This window comes from Physcomitrium patens, chromosome 3 (genome assembly GCF_059467195.1).
Source record: "Physcomitrium patens ecotype Gransden chromosome 3, ASM5946719v1, whole genome shotgun sequence".
Taxonomy (NCBI): Eukaryota; Viridiplantae; Streptophyta; class Bryopsida; order Funariales; family Funariaceae; genus Physcomitrium; species Physcomitrium patens.
The window spans coordinates 2,121,680-2,134,710 of NC_143412.1; the positions used below are offsets into that span (position 1 = coordinate 2,121,680).

Sequence of the window (13,031 nt, forward strand, 5' to 3'; positions counted from 1 at the left end):
TCTTACCTCTATATATACTATCTACCTAAAAGCTATGTGGTAATGTTCTATAGGACCTCCAAAATATGTCTAACTTACAAGACAAATTTCCTATAGGTGTACCACATAGTTAGCTTGTAAAACAAGCTACTAATACATGCAGTACGTGACTAACTTGTTAGCCAAGTTTTTAACCTATCAATCACCTATAGAGATGCATAAAGATGAAAATATATCTATAAAGCTTCTAAGAAGTTTTTCTTTAAGATATCATCAAATTAATTTACTTTTATTTATTTCTACTTTTTCATATTACTTAAATAACTATTAAAATAAATACATTCATAAAAATTTGGAAGCAAGAGTGAAGCCTTCTTTATTCTTCTCAATGCCTTTTTTATTCTTATTCTTATTTTAAGAATCTATGATCTTCTATCTTTGATAATAACCATTCTAGTTCTAATATAGTATTATTTTTGGATGAATATCTACCATTTTTAAGTGACATTAGAGTGTATTGAGGTTTTAATTGTTTGAGATTCATGTCCTTGAAACTACCATGATATCACCAATCTGCACATTATTAACTTCTTCAATGGAATCTTTATCAATTATATCATTTTATTGATCAATCATATCTATAATTTCTTCTTTAGTAGGTATATAAGAATTCATGTGCATTTATAGTAAATCCAATTTCATTCTTTGTAGATATTAATGCTAGTTTTTTTCAATGAGGTAGTAACTTCTACTAACTCTTCTTCTGTATTGCTTCTTAAGCTTCTCTATTTCTCATGTTTGCTTCTTTTGCTTCCATATTGTCAAAAAAAAAAAAAAAATGTGTATTTTTGAAAAATTCATGATTGTTGATGCAATAGCTCTAATATGTTAAGTATTCTCTAGCATTGTTACAAATTGACACACATCAATATCTTTTCTTTTAATTTCTATAAAAAAATCTATGTGATGTTGAATCAACCACTTATAATATTGAGCTTTGAATGATTGATTAATTCTTACATTTATAGATTGGAATCTACTTGTAGTATTTGGAGGTAAGAATTTAAGTCTAGTCACCTTTTATTGTGTATATACATTAGATACTTGGTGACATGAAAAATTATCAACCAATTATAACATTTTTTTTCCTATTCATCAACCATCATCGTATTAAAATCAAACATAAATTTTTGAAATACACTTGTAGTAATTTAAACTTTTTTTATTTGCAAACCACTTAATCCTAAGGTTATTTGGATTGAGATCGTGCCTATATGAAAATGCTTAAAGCTTCATACATGTCACGGACACAGAAATAAAGACTCGAGATCTAACAAGAAGTTTAGGAAGAACTGGCAAGAATTAGATTAATCACATGAGAACAACACCAGAGAGGTGAGCTAGAGCTCCAAGAGATGTGTTGTCGAGACTGAAGAACTCTTCAGCCTCGATTCCAATATATACTTCTATTTAGGAAGCTTCTCAAGAAACTTCTATCAACTAGGAAGCTTCTAGAAGGTTCCAGAGACTTGCTTCTAGAAGGTTGAAGAAACTTATCTTTAGAAGGTTCTAAGGACTATGTCTCTAATATCTTCTACCAACTAAAAAGCTTCTAGAAGGTTCTAGAAACTTGTCTCTAAAAGGTTCTAAGGATTATGTCCCTAACATCACCCCCTCCTTTAGCTTCGAGGTCTCTGAGAAGCAATGTTGTTGATCAGTACCAACGCAAGAAAATGAAGATCTGTCGCATAACGTCTGTTATGAACTCCAACTGTTGTTGACAAGGCAAGTGGTTCATCGGCCCTTGAAGCCAACGGTAGTGGCCCACTCCTTTAACTTCTGATCAAGCATGAACTTCCGTGTCCTCATTATAAAATTGTCCTGCAAACATGCCTTCTGGCTGACCATCGTAAGCAGGCTCGGACTCAAATACAATCACTAGTGATCGGTTACTCGGTATCCTCCGTCATCGTCATAGTGTAGGCGGTTCTTCATCTCGGAGTCGCCTTCGTGAGTTGGTCGGTTGGGATAATCAGACTGGTATATTATCTATCTCTTGGCTATCCATATCAGAAGACCAAACTATATCTACTAAAAAAATTCTATTTTATCTTGGAGAAAATAACTACATCAACTACGAATTTTGGTGGTGCTCTCTCCCTTTTTTATATTCTTGGGTGAGCAAGCTTAAGAGGGAAGCTATCATCAAATCGGCTTAGGTTTATGAGGATGTTATTGATGAAACTCCTGTACCTTTTGCAATGCATTGGCAAGATTTTCAGCTGGCTCCCACGTTTGTTCATTAATGTCATAGCCGCACCAATGAACAAGATACTCCAACTTGCCCCACCTTCGTCGTGAATCTAATACCTTTTCAACCTCGTATTCCTCGTGGTTCTCGATCTCAATATTAGGTGGCGGACATTGTACTCTTCCAGGAAAAGACGACTCTCGATAAGGCTCCAACAGAGAAACATGAAAGACTGGATGTACCTTCATAAAAGCCGGTAATTCCAAATAGTACACCACTGGATTGATTTGCTTCTGGATGATAAATGGTCCCAATCTTCGATAGTCCAACTTATCACATGGTCGCTTGGTCTTGATATTCCGTCGAAGAAGCCATGCCTTATCTCCAATTTTGAAAGTAGGTGCTTGATTCCGAAATCTATCTGCAGACGCCTTGTAAGATTCTTGAGCGGATTGTAATTGAAGCTTCAACGTATTTTGAAGCTCTGATAGTTGTTTCGCAAATCCTTCAGCTACTGGATTATTATTTGTTGACGGACTCAATAAATCAAGCTTCGGATGATACCCATAGTTGGAAAAGAATGGTGTGTATTGAGTCGACGCATGGAGGGTGTTGTTATATGCAAACTTGGCTAGCGGCAGATATGTGGTCCAATCGTCTTACTGATAATTGATACTGCATCATAAATATTGTTCCAAGACTTAGTTCACCCGTTCCATTTGGCCGTCAGTTTGAAGATGAAAAGCCGAAGAAAGCTTCATATCCACCTTCAGTATCTCAAAGAGAGATCTCCAAAACTTTGATACGAATTAGATTCCTCGATCTGATACGATATCATCTGGTAGTCCATGATATCGATACACATTATCGAGAAAGAGCTGTGCTGTGACTTCACTTGACGATGTCTTCTTGCAAGGAACAAAGTGCACCATCTTTGTAAGCCGATCTACCACGACAAAGATGCTGTCAAATGAGTTCGATGATGGAAGGTCCGTGATGAAGTCCATGGAAATTGAAGACTATGGTCGACGTGGAATCGGTAATGGCTGTAGGAGTCCATAAGGGCGATGCCGAGGATTCTTGGATCTTGAACAGATGTCGCAGGAGAGGACAAAATCTTTCACATCCTTCCACATTTGGGGCCACCAAAAATCTCGAGAAATAAGCTCCAAGGTCTTGTTGAATCCAAAATGTCCCGCAGTTGGAAAATCGTGGCGAGATTGAAGAACTCTTAGTCGTGCTGGTCCTTTTGGAATATACAACCGCTCCTGAAAGTATAAAAGATCTCCCTCCACCTTGAATTTTTCATCATTGGCACGCTGCTTGATATCAATGGCTCTTGAATCTTTAATAGCTGCGGTACGTACCTGATTCAAGAAGTCAACATGAATTGACACAATAGTAGCACAAAGCGGAAATTACTCTGGCTTCAATAATGTCGTACATTGTTGATCAAACACTGCTTCTCTAGCCTTTGGTACAAGATACGATCTCCTTGATAAGGCATCAGATAGTCCTTGCTGCTTTCTAGGTCGATAAGTGATAACAAAATTGAACCTAGATAGCAACATACTCCACCGAGCTTGATGTCAATTTAAAACTCGAGCCGACATGAAATACTCCAAATTCTTGTGATCTGTGTATACGGTCACTGGGTGTGCAGCTCCTTCAAGAAAATGATGCCATTCTTGGAAAGAATCCACTATAGAAAGAAGTTCCTTATCGTGGATCTTATAATTGATTTCACCAGCAGAGAACTTTCAAGAGTAGAATGCAACTGGATGGAGCTTCTTGTCTTCTCTCATTTGTGAAAGTACAGCTCTCAAAGCAAAATCCAAAGCATCAGTTTCTAAATGAAAGGCCTTTGTAAAGTTTGGATGTACCAAGATTGGAGCCGTAGTAAATGCCGTCTTCAGGTCTTGAAATGCCTTTTCGGCTAGAGGTCCCCATTCCAGCTTATCCTTATATGTCAATCGAGTGAGAGGGGCAGCAACTTGAGAGTAATTCTTGATGAAGATCCGATAGAAGTTGGCAAAGCCAAGAAAACATTGTATGTCTCTCACCGTCTTCGAAACCTCCCAAGACACGATTGCTTCCACCTTCTTGGGATCCATCTTCAAACCTTGCGTAGTCGCAACGAACTCCAAAAACTCCATCTCTATTTGGTGAAATAAACACTTCTCCAACTTGGCATATAGTCCTCGCTCACGTAGTTTCTCGAAGACCAAACGAACGTGCTTTTCATGCTCTTCCTCATTTTTGGAGAATATCAGAATATCATCCAAATAGATGATAACAAAATCGTCAAGGTATTCTCGAAAAATATCATTCATCATATGTTGAAAGACCGCTCGAGCATTGATAAGACCAAAGGGCATGACATTATACTCAAAATGGCCATACCTTGTACGGAACGCTGTCTTCCACTCATCTCCTTCCTTGATTCGTACGAGGTTGTAAGCTCCCTTTAGATCAATTTTTGTAAAAATCCTTGCACGTCCAAGTTGTTCTAAGAGACCAGAAATCAAGGGTAACAGGTAACGATTCTTTTTTGTTATCTTGTTGAGGCCTCGATAGTCCACGCACATCCGTAATGAGCCATCTTTCTTCTTCACAAATAAGATGGGTGTTCCAGCTGACGATTTTGAATGACGGATGAAGTTCTTGGCTAGATTCTCGTTGATGTACTTCCGCAACTCCACCAACTCCGTCTACGATAGATTGTAGATTGGGCCAAAAGGCAGTTGTGCTCCTTCCTGTAAGTCTATGGCGCAATCATATGGTCTGTGTTCCGGTAGCATGTCCGCATTTTTTTTTGAAACACATCTTTAAAATCCTTATATTGCTCCGGTATACTTGTTGTCGAGATCTTCTCTCCGATAGTTGGAGCCGCATAAATGACAAACGGTGTGCCTTCCTTGCACGATCTTATAAATGCTCTTGCTCCAATAAATAAGGATTTCTTTATTTGGGGTTTTCTACTAGGCTTGCTCTTGGGTGGTTTTGTTGGAAATGTCATCTTTCGCAACTTCCAATGTATGGATGGATTATGCTTTTCCAACCAGGAAAGATGAAGAATAACAGAATTTGATAGGATTCTAATAATATTGAAAATAATATGACTACTATGGTCTTTAAATGTCACTTCTATAGGTTCTGATTCATGGATGACACTACCACACAATAAAAGTCGCCCATCTATGACCTCAACGTGAACAGGTTTGGATTTTTGTACTAAAGGTATCTTATGATGCTTTGCAAATTCTTCGTCTAAGAAACAAGCAGATGCTCTTGAATCTAATAATGCTAAGATTCTTAGTTTCTAAGGGCCAATAAGCAAAGGGATTGTAAAACAAAGGGCAGATTGAGCGGAAAGAAAGGAACCTGGTTGTTGTTACGATATTTCACTGTCTAGTCACACGGTTCCTATTGTGGCTGGGCATCCTCGTTTTCCTGAACAAACGTGCCTCTAGTCTTAACAATACGTCGATTTTGCTTTTTGGGACAGTTTCCAACTTTGTGGCCTTCTTCACCGTAATACAAGCATAGACCTTCTTCCATACGCCGCTTTTTTTCTTCTAGAGTAAGGGATTTGACACGTACCGCATCAATTTGCATGTCTTCTACCTCTGAATGTGAATTCACGCTGCTTATCGATATAGTTGGGGCATGGCGAACCGTATGTTGTCTTGAACGTTGGTCTTGGCGGCGTTGGAATAGGCGATTATCGTACTTTACAGCTTGGCTAATAGCTTCGTTGAGCGTTTGCGGATCAGGAAGAGTTAACAACAAATCCTTCATATCATCCCTTAAACCGCAGTAGAATTGACTTATCAAAGCTTCTTCGTCCAAATTGATGCCGCATGCTAATTGCCTGAAGTCCGATGCATAGACTGATGTAGAGCGCATCCCTTGTCGTAGTGACCGGATCTTTGTTGTAGCCCATCGAACCTTTTCGTGTTCACCAAATGCTTCCGCAAACGCCTCCAAAAAGGTTTCAAAGTTGTTTAGTATGGACGATCGTTTCTCAAACAAAGGAGCAAACCATGATAGAGCTTGCCCTGTAAGTAAGGTTCCAATAAGCTCAACACGTGACTCCTCCGTTGGATAACGTTCGGGCTGTAAAATTGTTATCAAACTGATTTGGTTAACGAATCTTCAAAACTTGGAATGCGTACCATCGAACTTGTCCGAAAGACTAACTTGGGGCTCCTTATGTTGTAGAACCAACGGTGCTTGTCGAACCTGAGACAAAGTTCCTTCTCCAAGTACAGAAGTTTGAGGCTGGTGCAACCTAGATTGTGCCATCCCAGATGCTCCATCATTATGAAGCCTTGTCACGACTCCTTCAATCTGTGTAGTTCTTTGCGATAACGTAGCGAGGGCATTCATGATAGCATTCAACTTGGACTCCGAACTTTCCGTCATACTAATGTCTTGGCCCACCGCCATTCTAAGACAAGGACAGAAATGACTCTACAAGAAGACAATATTGGTTTAGAGGAGGGTACTCTGCAACCTCTAAAATGCCTTAAGAGCTTCAAGAAAAGGGGTAATCCACTCTCTCCAAGAAGAATAAGACTCCAATATTGTAACAAAAGAAGTATCAGTTTAGAGGAGGGTAATCCGCAACCTCTAAAATGCTAGTACACTTCCAAGTAGAGGGGTAATCCACACTCTAACAAAGAAGAAACTAGCTATGATATCTGAGGTGAGTGCAGTCTCAACAAACTATCACGGATACAAAAATATAGACTCAAGATCTAACAAGAAGTTTAGGAAGAACTGGCAAGAATTAGATTAATCAGATGAGAACCTCACCAGAGAGGTGAGCTAGAGCTCCAAGAGATGTGTTGTCAAGACTGAAGAACTCTTCAGCCTCGATTCCAATATATACTTCTATTTAGGAAGCTTCTCAAGCAACTTCTACCAACTAAGAAGCTTCTAAAAGGTTCCAGAGACTTGCTTCTTGAAGGTTCTAGAAACTTATCTTTAGAAGATTCTAAGGACTATGTCTCTAATATCTTCTACCAACTAAGAAGCTTCTAGAAGGTTCCAGAGACTTGCTTCTAGAAGGTTCTAGAAACTTGTCTCTAGAAGGTTCTAAGGATTATGTCACTAACAATATATTTATTGATAACCATAGGATTTTTTTTGATAATACCATCAACATTTGGAGTCAATGTAATAATAATGCATTCCTTCTCTTTCTTCTTTCCAAACAACTTTGTAGCAAGTGTAAGATTTTATTCAATTCTATGAAAAAATTCCATCTTATACATATTGAATATGTTAGAAAGAACATATTAAAATACAATTTTAAAAATTTCTTCTATCTTTTTTAAGTCATCACAAAAGTATTAGAAGATGCATCATTTCTATGATAAGTATATTCTTTGATATAAAATCTTTTTTTGAATCACAATATTTAGGAATGTTCTATCACAACATCATAACATTGCTAAATCCTCAAATGATAGAACATTAAAATAAAAAGAAGGTGATACAAGAGAGTCCAAAGTTTAAATTCCAAATATGTTGATGGAATTTGTAGCTAATAATGTTTAGATGATGTGGAATAAGTAATGCATGATGTGGAATGGGTGATGTGGAAGATACTTTGAACTATATATAATATTACAAATGCCAACCATAATATTATCTATACATGATGGACTTAATTTAATTTCATTCAAGCTATAAAATTTCATAGCCTCACTTTCATCCAAATTAATACTTATTGAGGTGAATTCATTGAAGAGGGGAGCATAATTTTTATAAATTTTCTAAACAACTAACAATTAACACCTAGTAGTGTATTTTCTTGGATTTTTTTTGGGAAGCCCAATTTTCCTTAACACATATGCGATTTAAACACTCATCTGAGTAACACATATCGAGGGTGGACTGTAGCGAAGTTGCTGCTCCAGCAATCCAACGTGGAGCTCCAGCAAGCAAACCTATGGCTGCAGCTGCCAATGCTTGCGGTTCGCATCATGTCAATGTTGTCTTGACGATTTCTGAGAAGAAGAGTTTTTCAGAGGAGGAGTTGGAATTTGTGCTTGGTTGGCTGCAAGGGAAAAATTCCCTTATTGATTCTGGTCTGGATCAGGGTTTGTCCCACAATGGTCGACGTCTCGGCTGGGAACTGCAATGCCTTTCATAGTACTATAGGCATTTCAAGCTGGTGGTTCCTCGCTACGGCGGTAGTAATCATCGTCTCTCGTGTCACAGCCTGGTTACTTCGCTTGTTGGCCTTGCAGCTGAGGGAGACAAAATCTTCTCCCTCGGCGTACCAAAGCATTACCAAAAGCTTAGTTTTACTCGATTAGATTGGATTGTCTGTTGGGATTATGTATTGCTGGGTTCGTTAGTTTTGTAGATTCGTTTCGACCTCTTCCGTCGCCCGAGAGTCACTGCCCTTCAGTCGCCTGTATGTGCGTTTTGCAACGAGTAGGTTTTCTATGTGTTTTCTTTGGATTTCGTTCAACATGCCATGGAATTCTTGTTTTACTTGAGGTCCCTGCTGTTCTGTTTTTGCAAAAGCTTTTGTCCAGTTCAATCATTAATCCTACAACCTAAATTTATGCACTATGTGCTACATGTATAAATGTATGAATACTTAACTCAAAGAATGTGCTCTATGTCAGGCCTTCTCACAGAAACTCATTGCAATTTTGTACGTAGGACTAAGCGTGTGTTCGCATTGTCCCAGAGCTCCTCGGCTTCTTACAAAGTACTTCAGTTACGTTCGTTAGTCCCCTAGCTTTTTCATGCTCCCATTTATGACGCCTTGGTTGGCATCGTTTCTATAGACAGCTAGGTCCCTTCCTTTTTGTGTGAATAACGTCGAAGTGAAGTTGAGATATTTTACGAAACCTTGTCTCTTGGCAAGGGTCAATCCTGAGTAGTACTCAATTACCACTCACTTTTGATGCGCAAGACATCTTCGAACGGAAGTATGGTATGATTCTTACAGAGCAATTTCACCGTAAACCAGGACTCAAAGAGCAGAATCTACTGCAAACTCGATGATGGATCTCATAAGAAAGATTATGGGTGTGCAAAAAACTTATGGCTGATGAGCATTCCTCAGAGAAACGATTTGTCAAAGAGTCTGTTAGAGGTTAGAGTAGCGAAGATAAAGCACTGAATGAAATCATGCGATTGGTAGCTCGCAGACAAATTTGGAAACAGTAACAAAGCAGGGTGGAATAAGTTAAGCTCAATAGGAACACAGATGTTGATTTTAGTTCCACAATGTAGGAACAAAGCATGGCCTCATGAATCTAGTAAATCTAGTACTTGACTGCAGTTCCAAACTTGGAATATGATGGCACTCAAGGCTTATTGCTCGCAACGCGGATGGTTGACGAGCACAACCACTGGAGGACGAAAATTTTGCATCCCGACAAATGGAGATACCGCCACACACTATACACACTAAAAAACTGTATTAATGTCATCGCATTTACAAGAGATCTATTAGAAACGAGACTGCGCCAGCGAGCAACATTGTGGCCACAACGCAGGTCGTAGCTTGCGCAGCATCATTTCCTGTACCAGCGGGGGTGGCTGTCTTGGGTGTCGTTGGTGTGGTGATGAGTCCAGGGGCTGGTGCAGGATCTCCCGCTACAGGAGCAGGTGCTGCTTCAGGTGGCACCACACCCTTGTTGTATTTTGCTGTGTCCATTACGGAGCTTATCCCTTGAACAGCCATCTGACCATCAGCGTAGAGATCGGGGTCTGAAATGGCGACGTTGTCTAGTCTCAATCCATCGGTGCCTGTACTGGTGACGAAAATCTCCACATTAGGTGCGGAAGTTTTGATGGTGGAATTCAGAGGCAGGTTCGACAGCTGGTTGAAGTTGTATACCGATGTCGCGACGTGGTAATCCAACGTGGTCATCAAGAGGCTAGAGGAATTCATGTTCAGGCCGCTGAAAGCCCCATCGTCTGGAGCAAACAGTGTAACTCCCTCTCTGATGACGTTGCTAGTTGCGCCGACGCTGTCAAGGAGGCCAGAGATGGCGCCATAGTGACCCGCCGCTCGTAGCGCGGCGACAACCTTCTCGTGAAGAGTGAGAGGCCTCGGAGGTGGGGCCACGGGTGCCGGTGCAGGGGCTCCCACAGGCGGTGCTGGCGCTGCCGCAATAGCTGCTGCTAGCGATGGTGAATCTTTTGCTAGCACTGCCGGAAAGAGAAGGCCACATACAAGAGTCGAGGCCAAAATCATCCATGCGCAGCGACTATCTGCCATTGCTTTCATCCACTTGTAAATAGGAGTGAGCCTGTCTTAGCCTCTGCACTAGTGGTTGTTGCTCAAGAACATAGGTAGGCCTTTTCTAATGATGCAGCTGTAGATCATTCAACATCATAATCGTGTTAGTTCAGTGAGTAACTGATTCCTCGAGGCTATTACGTCAAGAAATTTGGTTACGAGGTGCCGAAGCTGATATGAACAGTATTTAACAATTACAAACTGGTATGAAACAAAATGGAAGAGTACGCCAACGCCTTGGTTTCTTTTGTACATAAGCCCATTCATTTGAAGGAATTTTTCTTATTTCGTTTTTAAAGTCATTTTCGATGCAAAATAGACATGGAGAGTGAGATAGGTAACAAGATAGAGATAGAAACAAGATGGTGACTCAAGCAAAACTGGCTTTAATGCAGAATGCAGTTTCAAGGTAATCAACTGAAACATATGCAGAATGCAGTTTCCTTGATATTGATTACTTGATATTTTCACGTACGAAAGGTCGACGGTGATAGGATCTTACAAGCTCAGCCAGCTGGGATTGTAGCGAACTCGTCTTCGTTTTCACATAAGATCTCTTACAGATGTGCAACACCACCAACAGGCACTGAAACATATGCAATCACATTTAAGCTTGACTCGTGAACCACCCTCGTAGTTCCTGGATGTATTTCCACAACCCTAAAGTCAGAATGAATGAAGCTAGCTCGAGCACTAAGCAATTCGGTTGTTATAAGATCGGAACCGTCGTTCGTCATTGCTGTTCTAGAGTATTCTTCAGTACCTACTGTCATTCATACTTAGAAAATCGTGTGAAACTCCATAGAATAAAACAGAAGCGTCAGAACTTTTAAGTTTAACATACAGTGTCAGGAAGTTTACAACAGACGAGTTAATGGCTTGAATCTCCTACGCGCGCAATACCGATTCTCTCTTGCAGATCTGCAACTTAATTCGTAACTATGATAGCCCCAACGAGCTGACGGTGCTAAGTAGGTCAGATGTACTGACACATTGACTGCAGGACATTCTTCGGAAGATGTTTTAAATGTCTTTACCTTGCAGATGATCCATTGGGTAACTCCTTTTATCCTGACTAAGGTAATTTCTGAGCAAGCAGATGCTTTCTTACCAACTTGGCTTTTCGTGTTTAATGACAGAAAGCTCATCACCTGTTGGCCTCAAAATGCTACTCAGAGGCGAAGACGGTGGCCTATTTATATGGCGTTACAATGTAAACTCTGTTACCATTCTAATTTTGAGCTTCGGCTGTTCCCTTCTGCATTATCAACTGAGCACGCTATCTGATACATGTATGAAATCCTTAGACGAACCGAAAAACGTTCGATGATGGTATCTGTATTACACGAGGCTCCGAAGATGGGCTGGTAATGTCTCAACTTTCGCAGCTTCGAGCAGACAGGGCCCGCACGATTGATCGGGAAGGGAGAATAAACATCTAGCGGAACACTTCTACGTCAGACCGCAACTTTACGGTTCGCTCTAGCAGCTTGACCGCCTCTGGTTTTTGGCAACATCAGCTAATAAGGTGAGGTCAAGTTGGATGGCTGGTCTTTTTGAGCTGCATTTGGCTATTTCAACGCATCAAACGTAAGAAGCTATAGCAAGAGAGTCAGTGACTCACCTAGCGGCCAGCTACTCTTAACAAGAAGAGAAATGCAACACACTTAACCTCTATATAAGCATCGAGGGAAATCAAGGAGCTGATCGAAGATTAAGAGCAGGAGAGCGATCTAGTACGGGATTCAAAGAGCAGGAACTGCGATGAGTAGCGTCATTAGGAAGGCATTACATCTATTTCTTCGAGTGATCTACTGTTCTATTCCAAAAGAGTGATCAATCCAGAGACAGATCCGCAGCTCTCCTAGAAATTCACAAACCAGTGGACAAGCCACCACAACAAGCAGTTCAGAAAACAGCGACGAGGTGCTGGGCGAAAGAATCTTACCTAGAGTAGCAGGCTCTGCATGCTGTATAACGGTAGCTGCAGCAGAGGATGTGAAGATGAGCAGAGCTATGTAGCCTTATCGAGACTCAGTGCCGATCAATTCATGAGAGAGGGCCGCTTCAGTGTTGTGGGCCAAATTAATCATAATGGAACTTTGCTCTACTTTATTCCCACGCCATGATTAGATTCGAACCTTAGATTCGGTGTTGCATCTCTTCAGTGGGTCAAATGATTGACTCACAACACGACAAGCATTGAGTTGATCCAATGGTAGTCCTGCTCCTGCCCAGTACCAAAAACAAACACTGGCTGGTTAAGAAACACCACCTGAATTTTCATGAACTGTACACTAAGTTTTCAGTTTCTGAGATAGATCTGAGAAGTTATCAGCGATTAACGATGCCTTGTTGCACTCATGCCGTTCACTTATCTCTTTCGTTGCAAGGAACCACAAGTGCCGATTGCTTGCGGCAGTTAAGATTGTTTTTCCTGCACCATAAAAGTTTATGTATTGCGCTGTACGGATTGGTTTTCTGAGCATAACACAAAGATCAATGGGATGAATACGCTGT

At 40.4% G+C, this 13,031-nt stretch overlaps 1 protein-coding gene across 4 annotated transcripts; it reads right to left on the reverse strand.

The window, feature by feature from the left end:
- Positions 1-9,416: 9,416 nt before the first annotated feature.
- LOC112279295 (uncharacterized) lies at positions 9,417-12,497 on the reverse strand. 4 transcript variants are annotated; one of them, XM_090248548.1, is made up of 3 exons: positions 12,460-12,497; positions 11,014-11,097; positions 9,417-10,587 (listed from the first exon to the last, which is right to left on the reverse strand). In XM_090248548.1, the coding sequence occupies exon 3, from the start codon at positions 10,497-10,499 to the stop codon at positions 9,702-9,704; it is 798 nt and encodes a 265-aa protein (XP_090104674.1). In that variant the 5' UTR covers positions 10,500-10,587; positions 11,014-11,097; positions 12,460-12,497; the 3' UTR covers positions 9,417-9,701. The 4 variants fall into 4 exon arrangements, with proteins under 4 accessions (XP_090104674.1, XP_024369351.2, XP_090104676.1 ...); XM_024513583.3 differs by having other exon boundaries at positions 11,014-11,151; XM_090248550.1 differs by having other exon boundaries at positions 11,014-11,151; positions 11,356-12,497.
- Positions 12,498-13,031: the final 534 nt, after the last annotated feature.